The sequence below is a fragment of the Tupaia chinensis genome, unplaced genomic scaffold (genome assembly GCF_000334495.1).
Source record: "Tupaia chinensis unplaced genomic scaffold, TupChi_1.0 Scaffold139757_1, whole genome shotgun sequence".
In the NCBI taxonomy this organism is placed as follows: Eukaryota; Metazoa; Chordata; class Mammalia; order Scandentia; family Tupaiidae; genus Tupaia; species Tupaia belangeri.
Genome location: NW_006199637.1, coordinates 3,158,552 through 3,170,821, shown reverse-complemented (window position 1 = coordinate 3,170,821; position 12,270 = coordinate 3,158,552). Strand labels below are relative to the sequence as shown.

General features: G+C 56.1%; 1 protein-coding gene across 1 annotated transcript in view; it reads right to left on the bottom strand.

Annotated features, from left to right (window-relative positions):
* The window catches only part of ADGRF3 (adhesion G protein-coupled receptor F3), an 11,545-nt gene extending 1,629 nt beyond the window's left edge, over positions 1-9,916 (bottom strand). The window contains exons 1-13 of the mRNA XM_027765775.1: positions 9,833-9,916; positions 8,701-8,761; positions 8,210-8,344; positions 7,824-7,997; positions 7,080-7,325; positions 5,609-5,818; positions 4,969-5,112; positions 4,634-4,830; positions 4,036-4,215; positions 1,841-3,217; positions 1,089-1,130; positions 938-1,000; positions 425-517 (exon numbers count right to left, since the gene is read on the bottom strand). Coding sequence (XP_027621576.1) covers positions 452-517; positions 938-1,000; positions 1,089-1,130; positions 1,841-3,217; positions 4,036-4,215; positions 4,634-4,830; positions 4,969-5,112; positions 5,609-5,818; positions 7,080-7,325; positions 7,824-7,997; positions 8,210-8,344; positions 8,701-8,761; positions 9,833-9,916 — 2,979 coding nt within the window. The 3' untranslated portion in view covers positions 425-451. The remainder of the gene's footprint in view (positions 1-424; positions 518-937; positions 1,001-1,088; positions 1,131-1,840; positions 3,218-4,035; positions 4,216-4,633; positions 4,831-4,968; positions 5,113-5,608; positions 5,819-7,079; positions 7,326-7,823; positions 7,998-8,209; positions 8,345-8,700; positions 8,762-9,832) is intronic.
* Positions 9,917-12,270: the final 2,354 nt, after the last annotated feature.

Here is a 12,270-nt window from a genome sequence, read left to right as displayed (position 1 = left end):
GAAAGAGGAAGGGAAGGAAGGAAGAAAGAATGTTACAAAAATCTTTTTAAAAATACGTATTTTGGGGGACCAGCAGGTGGTTAAGATGCTGGAAACTCCCACATGGCTGAGCACGGGTTGAGTCCTGGACTTGGCAGCTTGCTTTCTCATTTTTCCTCTCTTTCTCTCTGGTCAAATTAAAATGAATGAATAAATAAAAATAATTCTTAAAAAAAAATTTGTTTTCCAGAGTAAGTTGAGTCAAGGGTTGATGAGGGTGGAACTCCCCCCACCATTCCAGGAAAGCCTCACCTTCTGCGCTGTAAGGCCTACCCCTTAGCAGGAGAAATGCTTGTCTCCCTCACTCTGGGCAGGAATACGTGGGTCTAGAGGGAGGAACCTTCTACGAGACCCTGCGGGAGGTCCTGGGCAACACCGTCCTCACCCCACGCTGTGCAGTGTCCCAGAGAGCTCAGTTCTCCCCTGGCGTTTTCGCGTCCTCCTTGCTGTGTTCCAGGATGTAGGTGTCACTCGTGGCCTAGAAAGGGGTGGGAAGGCCCAGTGGCAGGGTGGTGGCCATTACAGTCAGCTCTTGGAAGAGGCCGCACCCAGCTCTTCTCCCCTCCCTCCTGCCCTGCTGCAGCAGCCTAGGAACATCTGCGCAGCTACTCCCCACGTGCTGCTCCGCCCCTCTGAGTGCAAACCGGAGGCGGAGTCTTAGGTGGGGACGGGCACGAGAAGTACCAGGAGCGCAGGTCCCGGTCAGGAGCCCAGGATGGCTGAGCTGGCCCCTCGTTGTTGGAGAGCTCAAACCCAAACCCGAGACCTGCTCATTCTGAAAAACAAACCCCACCTTCCCTGGGCTTGTGGCTGTGTCCAAGGCCCGTGGGGAGAGCCTTGGGTGGAACTCTGACCTGCTCTCGGCAGGAGAGCGGAGGGTTTAAAGCCAGCGACTCACCGGGCCGACGGTGGAGTTGGGAGGTTGAGGGTGGCAGAAGCGTTTGCGGAGAGCCTCTCGTACCTGCAGGAGAGGTGGAGGGCCCTGTCATGCCCGCCCAGGCCCTGGCCCCCAGACTGCCAGTCAGGTGGGTTGTGACAGGCGGGCTCACCTTCTTATCCATGAGGCAGCCGAACAGTAGGATGAAGACACCCTGAGAGAGGGGAGGGGCTGAGCTGGTCAAGCAGGAAGGAACCCTCAGATCCCCTTGCCTCTCTCCCTCCAGGCCCAGTGCTCCCCGCTAAGACATCCCCACGCCTCCCACTGGGTTTTCTATACTTTAGCACTGTTTGGTGCAAAGGATCTATTTCCGGTGTTTTCTTGTTATGATTGCAAAGAGGATCACAAAGGATTGGATACTGACAATTTCTTTTTTCCTTTTTGCTAGAGGGTGTATGTGCTTGCCAGACAGAGACAGAGACAGAGGGAGAAGAGAAAGCACTCCCCATAGGGAATGGTCATGCCACAAACCCTTCTCCTTCTCTCCCTCCTTGTGGGGTTTTAGGCATGTGCACATGCATGTCTGGCATGTCTCTCAAGCCACCAGGTCTGGAACAGCAACCGTGGGGTCAGCCATGTGGGCTCCGGCTGTCTTAACCACCAGACCATGGAGGGGTCTAATACTGACAATTGTTGGATTTCTCTGGGAAAATTGGGTATTATTTTACAGATAAAAAAAATGAAGCTCAGAGAGGTTATGTAATTTGTCTGAAGTTATCTAGCTAGTCAGTGGAGGAACTGGGGTCTTTCTAAAAGTCCTGAACCCGTGTTTTCTCTCCCCACTATGGCACCTTCTTGAGAAGGGATTGACAGGACTTAGGCCATCTCAGAGGGCAGACAGCACGGCCATGGCCTACCACCCACCTGGGAGCTGTTGAGAACGGTGAAGACGTAATGAGGGGCTGTGGAGACTTCCTCGAACAGAGTGACCAGGCCCAGCCCCCAGGTGAGACCAAAGATGGGTGTGAGAACGAGCAAGGCTTTGATCACCCCCAGGAGAGCTTGGCGCTTCTCCACCGGGGGCCCCTCTGACAGTGAAGGTCTCAGCAGCTTCAGCACAGCCATAGCTAGAACCAGCCCGTTCATGCCCACAATGGTCAGCACTGGCCCCACGAAGGTGTAGAGCGCTCCTCCCTTCCAATCCAACCAGCATTCCCCCTCCTTCAGGTATTGGCCTCGTGGCAGGTAGAGGCCCAGGGTGGCACCTGCGAACCCCAGTGGGCACAGGTAGCCCAGGGCCACCATCAGGGGCAGCACTCGGTGCTTGGACAGCTGGTGGAAGACGAAGAGCAGCTGGTGGGCCAGCACCAGGGCCTGGGCCAGCATCCAGAAGAAGGTGGCCAAGTAGAGGAAATGGCAGAGGAAGGCAGTAGCCAGGCAGAGCGGGCTGCGGGGCACCGGGGGAAGCAGCAGGGCTCCCAGGAAGCAGCTGTCTGCGGCCAGCAGGCAGAGCACCACGTTGAGCAGGGCGGTGTGGCGGAAGTAGGCAACCTTGTTCCGCACCACGACTCTCCACACTAGCCTGTACACACCCAGGCACACCAGCAGTGCCAGGATGGACGCCCCCAGGCCCACCTGACTCAGTAGTCCCAGGGCAGGTGTCTTTGGGGGTGCCTGTCGGGACATGAGGGTGGAGAAGGCAGTGAGGTGCTGGCAGGTGCACTGGGTGGTGTAGGGGCTAGCACTGGCTGGCTGGGCCTGGCACCCTTTCTTGGACCACCCGCCCCTGCCCTGGAAGAGATGGTGATCCCAGAAGACACAGCGAGGGGCACCATCTGTGCCCCCAAAGTCCATGATGACCTGTCCCTGGTTGAAGGTCTGGCCACCTGTCATGATGGAGATGACTAGGAGCAGATCGGGAGTGGTATAGAGGGAGTCCCCCAGCCCTTGCCCATAGTTGGAGGGCAGAAGATGGTCCAAGTTTTGTAGCACCAGGCTAGTAATACTGACGTTGGTGCCCAGTGGGGCCAGCGAGCGCCTGGGGATCTGTGCCCGCACTGGGGGCTGAGTGGAGAAGGAAACTCTGTAGTCATCAGGAAATGTGGGTCCCAGGAGCTGGGTCTGCAGCAGCACATTGGGCAGGCTGGAGGAGAATGGCTGATCCTGGGGGCACAGGCTGCGTGCCAGGGTCTCCACAGCCAGGAGGAGAGTTGAGCCCGCCGAGGGCTTCCGGGCCCGGGCCGGGGTCCACAGAGATCTGCTGTCCATGGCTAGGACCTGGTCTGTGGTGGTCAGGAGATCCTGCAGCAGCCAACAGAGAGGTGAGTCCCATCTGCTAGAGCCTGCAGGGCCACGTGGGCACAGGAACAACAGACCCACACTGCCTTCCTCGTCCAGTGCAAGACTCGAGGTGGGAGGAAAGCAGAGAGGAAGACGGGGAGACTTTCTGGTGAGGCAGGGTGGGGAGCTGCTTAGGCAACCACCCGGGGCCCCTCCCGGTATGGTCTCCTGAGCCGCACCAGCCCTCTGCCTGACAGCCCTTCTTTCACTTCTATCCCTTGGAGCCACCCAGATCCTAAAAAGGCCCCTCCCAGTCCCTTGGCCCCTGCAGGCCTGCAGAGCGAGGAGTGGTGGTCGGCGGTGGAGGGCACAATGCTCCCAAGTCGAGGGCCACGTGGACGCCCTCACCCAGCTGAGCTGTACATTCCCAGACAGGAGGAGGGGAGAGCCTCACCCCGTTACTCTTCCAGCTGCAGCTGTGGGTCCCCACTGACGCCCGCTGAGGACTCACTGAGGTGCACCTACAGAGCTAAGCATGTCTGAGTATCTCCACGCTGGCGTCTCGAGTGTGTGTGTGTGTCCTGTCCACGCATCTGTGTGAGCACGCCTGCCTCTGTAGTCAGGCCTCCACACCCCGTCCTGCCTTCCAGCCTCCTACGTGTTGCCAGCCCAGGCCCTTTCTCACCCCATGACCTTGGAGATCTGGGTCCCAGAAGAGAGATGGAGCAGGGGAGAGGACGCCAGGACTCCAGAAGGATGGCATTAGAGGGGCAGAAGCCCGCTGCAGAGCCTCCATGGCCCGCTGCCCAGCTGGCTCCGCTGCGGCTCAGAGATCTCACCTCCAAGGCACTGCGGTCAAGTTGTATTCTGGCTTCTGCCACCAACTCGGCCAGGAATTTCAAGGTGCCCAGCAGTGCCAGCAAGTCAGAGGGGGATTCTGCCACCACCACCTGCCTCGACAGCTGGGCCAGGATCTGCGGCACCTCCTCGGCAGGCCTGCCCTGGCCTGCTCTCAGCAGCTAGGACAGACAGGACAGCGGGAAGGCAGGTGGCTGGAGAGTCCACAGAAGTGAGGGGTCGCTGTTCCTCCGGTCCAGGTCCCCGCCCCTTCCCCATCCCCAAGGGCTTCCAGGGGAAGCAGGAAGCAGAGAGGGGAGTGAGTGAGCCATGGGGAAGGGACTGACTCCAATGTCGGCAGTGGGAGGAGGAACACTTGATGGGACAGTGGTCTGAGAATAGCATCCCACCCGGTGGATCAGACCAGCCACTCCACGGCCCCCAGACCTGCCTCCTGCTTCTCCTGGGGCTCTGTTCAGAAAAGCTGGATAACCCGTGGGCTGGGCCTCAGGGGGAAAGGATCTTAGGGCTGGCTGGGTCCTGGGGAAGGAAGGGGCGGGTCCTGGATAGGGAGGCACGTGGGCGGCTGGACAGCTTTACCTTGGCTCTGGAGAACAAGGCCAGGAGCCCCAGGTCTGTGCAGCTGCTGTGGATGGGCCCCCACACCCCGTCAGGCCCACAGGGCCTCTTCACCACTCCCCTCTTGTTCATGGGACATGGGGCCTGTGCCACGTGGCCAGCCTTGGTGACGTTCCAGGCAACAGCTGAGGAGTCCTCAGGGCAGGTAGTGTCCCCATCTGAGAATGACGACGTGGGGATTCAGGATTGCGGCCTAGCCCGAGCCTTTCTTTCCCGGGCAAGAAGACATGCAGGCCCCAGAGCCTAGCCCAGCAGGGAGCTGAGAGGCCACCCCCTGGACCCCGAGCCCCACACACCCCGGATGACGGTGACGGAGACAGGGACCCTGAGAGGAGTCAGGCCTGGGCTCTGCAGGTCACAAGTGTACGTGGTGTCAGCTGCCGGGCAGCGCTGAACGGTCAGCAGGAGGCACTGAAGGCCTGACACGTTGAGCAAGGAGGCTGAGGGTGAGAGAGAAGGGAGCCATCACTGGGCCTGGCACAGGCCTCGATCCCAGCAGCCCCACACGTGCTGTTTCTGCCTGTGGCACAATTTCAGAGGCAGATGAAGCAGCGGAGAAGAGCCGGGTGGTACGTGGGCATCCAGCGACTGAGGGCAGACCTTGGATTGGCTGAAGGGGACCCTGGGGATCTCGAACTAGGGCTTAGTTCCACCTTTGTAAAAGGGGGACTACCATCAAACCAACCTCAGGTTTATCGTGAGAGCTAAATGAGATGAAATGGGTGAAAGCATTCTGCAGGAAGTTACCTGCACACCCGCGGTTACATCAGCAGAACTGGCTCGCTCTGATGGGGTAGGGGCACTCTTGCACTTGGAGCTCCAATCCCCCTGTGGAACTGCAGCTTCTGCTCCTCATGGGCTGAAGGCCCTGCTTCCTGGAGGAGACTGGCTGCCCCCTTTGACTTCGTACCCCCAACAACTGACCCCTTCTCATACCTTCACTGCCTCCTCCAGGGCTCCAGGCTGCGGTGTAGACCAAGTTTGTGCGGGGGATGCAGCAGCTCAGCTGGAAGTCAGGGGAGGTGGCGCAGGAGATGGAGAGCTGGTCTGGGAGGCGAGTCACGTCTGTCGCCTGCAAAGGCACCCTCACGGCCTGGTACAGCTCCCACCTGAATCCCTGGGCCTCAAAGGAGCTTGTGTACTCACCTGCAGACACACACCCACTGCACCTCGGGGCTCCCAGGGCCCCTGTGCCACAGAATCTCTAGCATCTCAAGCCACAGACGAGGTCTGGCTCCTGGTTCCTCTCCCTGCCTCTCCACTGGTGCTTAACCCCAGCAAGAAAGGCCCCAGGGTGGATGTTCGGAAGACAGTCTGTCCCCCAAGAGGACTTTGAGAGGAAGAGGGATCTGTGGCAGAGGCTCTGACCGGTTCTTGCTAGCCTGTGGCCGTGAACTCTAGCTGTAACTGCTCTCCCTAGAATAGATGCCCTTCTTGCACCACCCCCTGACATTTTAGCATCTTATAAAACATGAATCTGGGGCCAGCAGGTGGCATGGTGGTTAAAGGCGCTGGACTCCCACATAGCTGACAGCGTTTCGAGGCATGGACCTGGTGACTTTTAGGGGGAAAAAAAAAACTATGAGAAAAAGAGAAAAAGGCCATATGTTTGGCATTCTCCATGTAATGACTTTCTGAACAAAAATGTTTTTATGTAAAATAACTATATTTTTCAAAACAAAAAGCATAAGTTAAGAGTGACATTGTTTTACATTTTGCAAATCTCTTTAATATCTGGCTTCATGGAAGCCATCTGGGTTCTCCCATCTGCTCCTCATTCGACCTGTGTGATATTACAGCAGTCTACAGAAGACAGCACGTCCCCTCCTGAGGGAGTGAGTGTGAGCGAGGCCAATGACATCGTTTATATTAGGGCACTAGTGGGACTGTGTGAACCCCTGAAAGGGGTCAGTCTCAGGCCACAGTGTAAACAGCTGGCTGTTTTTAGAATATTATACACAATTTCTACACCGACCAGCCTCTTAGCCTTTGTTTCCCTAGAATTAATAAATGGGGGCCCAGGCCAGAAGGTCATACGGTGGTTAAGGTAGCTGGATCCCACATGGCCACCTGTGTGGTTCAAGTCCTGGACCCAGCAGCTTGAAAAACACACTGAGTGTGTGTGCATGTGTGTCCAAAATCCCAAGAGGAGACTGGAAGAGAAGTGACTATGGCTTGGCCACTGCCCCTGGGGGGGTCTCACTTTCCTTCCATCCCTCTCTCTCTCTCCCCGGTGAGTGCACACAACTTATAGCAAAAACAAAAACAAACAAAAAAGGAAAAGAAGGACAGAGAAGGTGAGAGGAGTGGAAAGAAGGGGTGAAGAGAAGTAGAGACAAAAAGGAAGGAAGAAGAAACAGGAAGAAAAAGAAAGAGGAGAGAGACGAGGGGAGGACAGTCTGGCTACCCGCCCAGTGCCGGGACACGTTGATGATGCTGAGGACGGCCTGGCCCTGGCTGGAGGTCAAGGACACTTGTGTCCCTGGCTGCAAGAGGATGGGTTTGGGTCTCCCCAGGCGCTTCAAGAACCAGCTCAGCTCCGTGACCTCCTGGCTTAGGAGGAGCGTCAGGGTCAGCGTGTGGCCGGGCATCGGCAGCTGGGAGTCCAGGCGCAGGATTCCGGGGACTGCAGCGGGGCAGGAGACAGGGGCCCTGGAGGAGGTGCTGCTGGCCTCAACTGCAGCAAAGCAACCCCTGCCTCTCCATCTCTGCAGCCCGCCCCTCCACACTCCCTCCCTACCTAGCTTTTTACTTTGTCCCTGGATGGGTATCTATGCTGGCTACTGTAACCCAGTCTGGAAGACCCTGTCTGCCACTGGGAACCAGAAAGGGGAGTTTGGGGCCCATGACTCTCCCCTAGGACCCCTCACCCCCGGTAACTTGGGGCTGCTCAAGCCACTTCCTGGCCCCCTAGGTAAAGAGCAGGGTTCCTCTGCCCTTCTCCCCTTGCCCATAGGTCTCCGGGCCCTGTTCACTAGTCTCACTGCTCAGGGCCCCAGATCAGAGCTGTCATCTGCTGGCTTCTTCCCCGACCCAGAGGAGCAGCTGGGCTTGGGCGCCGGCAGAAATCCAGGTCCGGAGAGGAAAGGAGCACAGAGCTCTGTTTTCTCTCCCTCCAGGCCACAAGTTTCCAATTCCCAGCCCTCCTCACCAGGCGGCAGCAGCTGGCAGTGCCCGTGTTCGGGTGGGACAAAGACGAGACAGCCACAAGGCTGCTGGCTGTGGGGGCGTTGGCAAGGAGGGTGACGGGAGCAGATGCTGGCGTTCCACTGGTACCCGGAGAGGCAAGCACAGTACATGTGCCCTTCATGGTGAACGCCGCACTCTGTGACAGAGAAGGGCGTAAGGAGTGGGCAGGCAGGCGGAGAGAGCCGGGTGGCAGGACCAGCAACTTCCTGGTAAGGAAGGAGCTGGGTCCGAAGAACGAGGCTGCCCTCTAGGAAACAGGGAGGGGCCCGCAGCCTCTTAGGCAGGGTGGCTGGGGAGGGCTGGGAAGCCATGTTCCATCACTCTGGGCCCCTGCCCAAGCAAGCGTACCTGTTGTGAGGCTGAGGCTGGTGAGAGCCATTGGGGGAAAGGAAGCCACAGGGAGAGCCAGTGTCTGGGACAGTGCTGGTAGCCAGGTCTCATTGGAAAAGTCCAGGTGGACATAGACAGAGACCAGGACTGACTCTACAGGAGCAGAGGGGACAGCTGAGAGGAGAGGGGGCCAGGCCACAAGCCTTTTGCTCCCTCCCCCTGCCCCACCTGGCCATTCCCAGGAACATGGACCAGACCCCTTCCCTAGCCTATATAGGTAGCCACTGACCGGGGAAGGCAGTGACTGCTCCCCAGCCAGTGCACGCGGGTGCACTGCTTCACGTCATCCTCCCATGGCCCCAACACCATAGGTGAGGGTCACGAAGGTTAGTGAGGGTCGAGGCTGTGCACGACCTGTGAGACCTCCCTCTCCCTCCATGCTCCCTTTTTTCCGCCTTGTTCCCTGCACCCATCTCCTCCTCCCCCTCCTCTCCTGTCCACCTACTCACCCCCTGCTCTGCTCTCTTGGTTCGGGTGCTGGCCAGGTTCCCCTCCAGCCTGACTCTGTCCCTAGAACAGAGCACAGAGGGGAGACCTCTGAGAGGCTGCCCCCAGGTTCCTCCCAGGGGTAGCTCAGGGGCTAGACTGGTATGACTTGATCCTTGGGAGCTCTTCTTTTGGCTGAGAATCAAGCATTCACATCAGGAGGGGAAAGCATGCTTCTGCTGGAGGGGGTCACGGATGCAATCCCAGGAGCCCCACCGAGGCCTGCAGTCCCACCTGAAACGAGGAGCCGGGCACACCCCGGGGAGTCAACATGCTTTGTTTAATTCCTTCCTGAATGCACTGTGCCCGGGCCTGTGGCCTGACTGACAGGCATCTGGAGCTTGAGCAGGGACAGCTGGGCAGAGCTGGGGTGCAGGGACTTGGGGGCCCAGGCAAGAAGGTCATATGGATTGGGGACAGGGCAAGCAGAGGCCACCGCTCTCTCAATCCCTGGTTCCTGTACATTCTTCCCTCCCCAAATTCTTCCATCTCTCAAAACTGCATGTTTTCTAAAACCAGATATATTGGGTCGTCAGGAAAGTCACGCCGCGTTTTTGCATAGAAAAAAACCCGCCATGCTTTCCCAGTGACCTAATAGACACAGGAATGCACGTGAACACGGATGGGGGAAGCGGCAGACACAGGTGGATGTGGGTATTGATACAGAGGAAGAGGTGCATAAACACAGAGCTAGATTTCCATTTGGAAGTAGACATAGATACGGAAATCTGTCTGGGAGGAAACAGATGAAAAAGTACTACTCTAGATTCTGCTGCTTCCCCAGATTCTCTCAGCCTCCAAGATAGTGGCTCTCAAATCTGGGAAGTGCTTCTTTTCCTTTTTAAATTGCTAGCTTGACCAGAAGAGCCTTTCTCCAAAGTGCAGCAGGTACCGCGGGAGTTCACAGGGTCACAAACAGAGGAACCGAAGCTCTCCCCACACCCTGGAAAACAGACTGAGCTGCTGGGGAGCCTGTAACAAGCCATGCTCTTCCCCTCAGTTACTTCCTGTCCCTTCAGCCCTCTCCCCTCCACCTGTCCACACTTCGCTGTCTCTCAAATAGAGGCCCCTTCTCCCCACCCCGGGCTCACTTACAGGTAGGGACGCTTGGGTAGCCAGGGACCCCAGCAGGGGCAGAGAGGTGGCCAGGAGCAGCAGGGGGGCAGCTGGACAGACCATGGCTCAGTGAAGTCCCAGAGAGCCCTCCTGCTGTCGCGTGATGCAAATATCCTTGGAGAGGAGCTGGCAGCTCAGGGCACAGAGACAGGAGGGGAGACCGGAGGGGAGCCAGTGGCAGTTTACAGAGGAAGTGTGACAGCCCGTGACTTTGAGTCAAATGGGCAGCCAGGTCACTGTGGGGCCACCTGGGAGATGCTCTGCCCAGGTTCGCCTAGGGTTCGCTGAGCAGTTCAGCCATGTTTCCAAGGATCTGGGAAATCCAGATTGTTCTAGAACCCCTCCAAGAAGCAGATTCATTGATCTCAGTGGCTTCAAAATCACGTTGGACGTGTGTGCACGTGCTCAGGACCCTACGGGATGCAGAACTAGAGGAAAAAGGGAGTAAGAACTGACGGCGGGAGCAGGCCCCATTGGGCTACTTTCTCTCTCTGACGTGTGCTTGTACATGCCTGTACACGCAACTCTAGCATTACAAGAAAAAAAAAAAAAGATAGGCCAGGCAGTGGTGTGGTTCAAGTGGCTGGATCCCACATGGCCAGCTGCACCGTTCAAGTCCCAGACCCAGCGACTTGAAAAACATGCAGGAGGTGCTGTAGTGGTTAAGGGCGCTAGACTCCTATATGGCCAACAGTGGTTTGAGTCCTGGACATGGCAGCTTGCTTTCTCACTTTCCTTCCCTCTCTCTCTTACTCTGTCCCTCTCCGGTCAAATTTAAGTAAATAAAGTTAAATAAAAATAATTCTTTTAGGGGAATAAAAAAAAAAAAAACAACAAAGAAAAACATGCTGAGTTGGGCCAGCAGATGGCATAGTGGTTACATTGCTGGACTTCCACCTGGCTAATTGCAGTTTGAGTTCCAGACCTAATGGCTTGAAACTCAGGCTGGGAGTGTGTGCAGGCGTGCCCAAGATCGCAGACGGAGAATGGAGGAGAAGGGAATGCTGCATGGCCAACCCCCTGGGGGGTAACTTCTCACTTTCTCTCTCACTATCTCTATCTCTCTGTCTCTGGTGAGTGCATGTGCCCTATGGCAAAAACCTCCAATAAAAAAGAAAAAGAAGAAAGAAAGAAAGGAAGGAGGGAAGGAAGGAAGGAAGGAAGAAAGGAAGAAAGGAAGAAAGAAAGAAAGAAAGAAAGACAGAAAGAAAGAAAGAAAGAAAGACAGAAAGAAAGAAAGAAAGAAAGACAGAAAGAAAGAAAGAAAGAAAGACAGAAAGAAAGAAAGAAAGAAAGACAGAAAGAAAGAAAGAAAGAAAGACAGAAAGAAAGAAAGAAAGAAAGACAGAAAGAAAGAAAGAAAGAAAGACAGAAAGAAAGAAAGAAAGAAAAAGAAAGAAAGAAAGAAAGAAAGACTCTGAGCACTGTGTGTATGTGCTCAAAATCCATAGAGGAGAATGAAAAGGGATTGCAGTATGGTCATTACCCCCCCCCCCCCCCGGGGGAGTTTTTGCCTCCCCCTGCTATTTTGTAATTCCCCCCCCCCCCCCGGGGGTGATTTCTCACTTTCCCTTCTCTGTCTCTTTTTCTCTCTCTTGCACACATGCCCTATAGCAAAAGAAAAAAAAAAGAAAAAAATTATGAAAAATGTGAGCTGTGCGTATTATACAAATCATAGATGGCTGTAAGATGGTAATGCTGCTCCATGAAAGAAGGATTTTCTGGGACCAGCAGTTAGCGTAGTGGCTATGTCGCTGGACTCCCACGTAGTCGACCGCGGTTCGCGTCCTGGATCCGGTGGCTTAAACTCACGCCAGGCGCGTGTACGTGCGTGCCCAAGATCCCGAGAGGAGAATGGAGGAGAAGGGATTGCGGCGTGACCATCCCCCCTGGGGTGTGATTTCTCGCTTTCTGTCTCTCTGTCTCTCTCTGTCTGTCTGGCGAGCGCACGCGCCCTATAGCAAAAACCTCTCCAAAAAGAAAAGAAAGAAGGATTTTCTCTACTAGTGAACAACGGTGAAGGTTGAAGGTTTGGGAGGGGGTCACTCATGGAAACGCAGGCGTAGGAGTCAGGCAGCTGGAGATCGAAATCAGCGTCGTTACTGGAAAAGCTGAGGGAGAAGACGGTCTGGACCTAAGCTAGTCGTGCTTCCCAGTACGTCCTCCTTGAACTGAATGCATTTCTCCCGTCACTGACAGCGGGGCAGCTCCAGGAGCCCCCAGTGGGGCAGGGGGAGCTGAGAATGTGTGGAGGCTCCATCACTCCAAAAGAGGGAGCCCCCCATTCTCCAAGTCTTACCAATCGGAATAGTCACTTTTCATTTAGGGAACAGAGACAGATCAGAGACTAACTTTCTAGAGAGTGGAAGTTCCCTCCTCTCTGCGGAAGGGTGAGAAAAGGGGAAGAATTTCCAGCC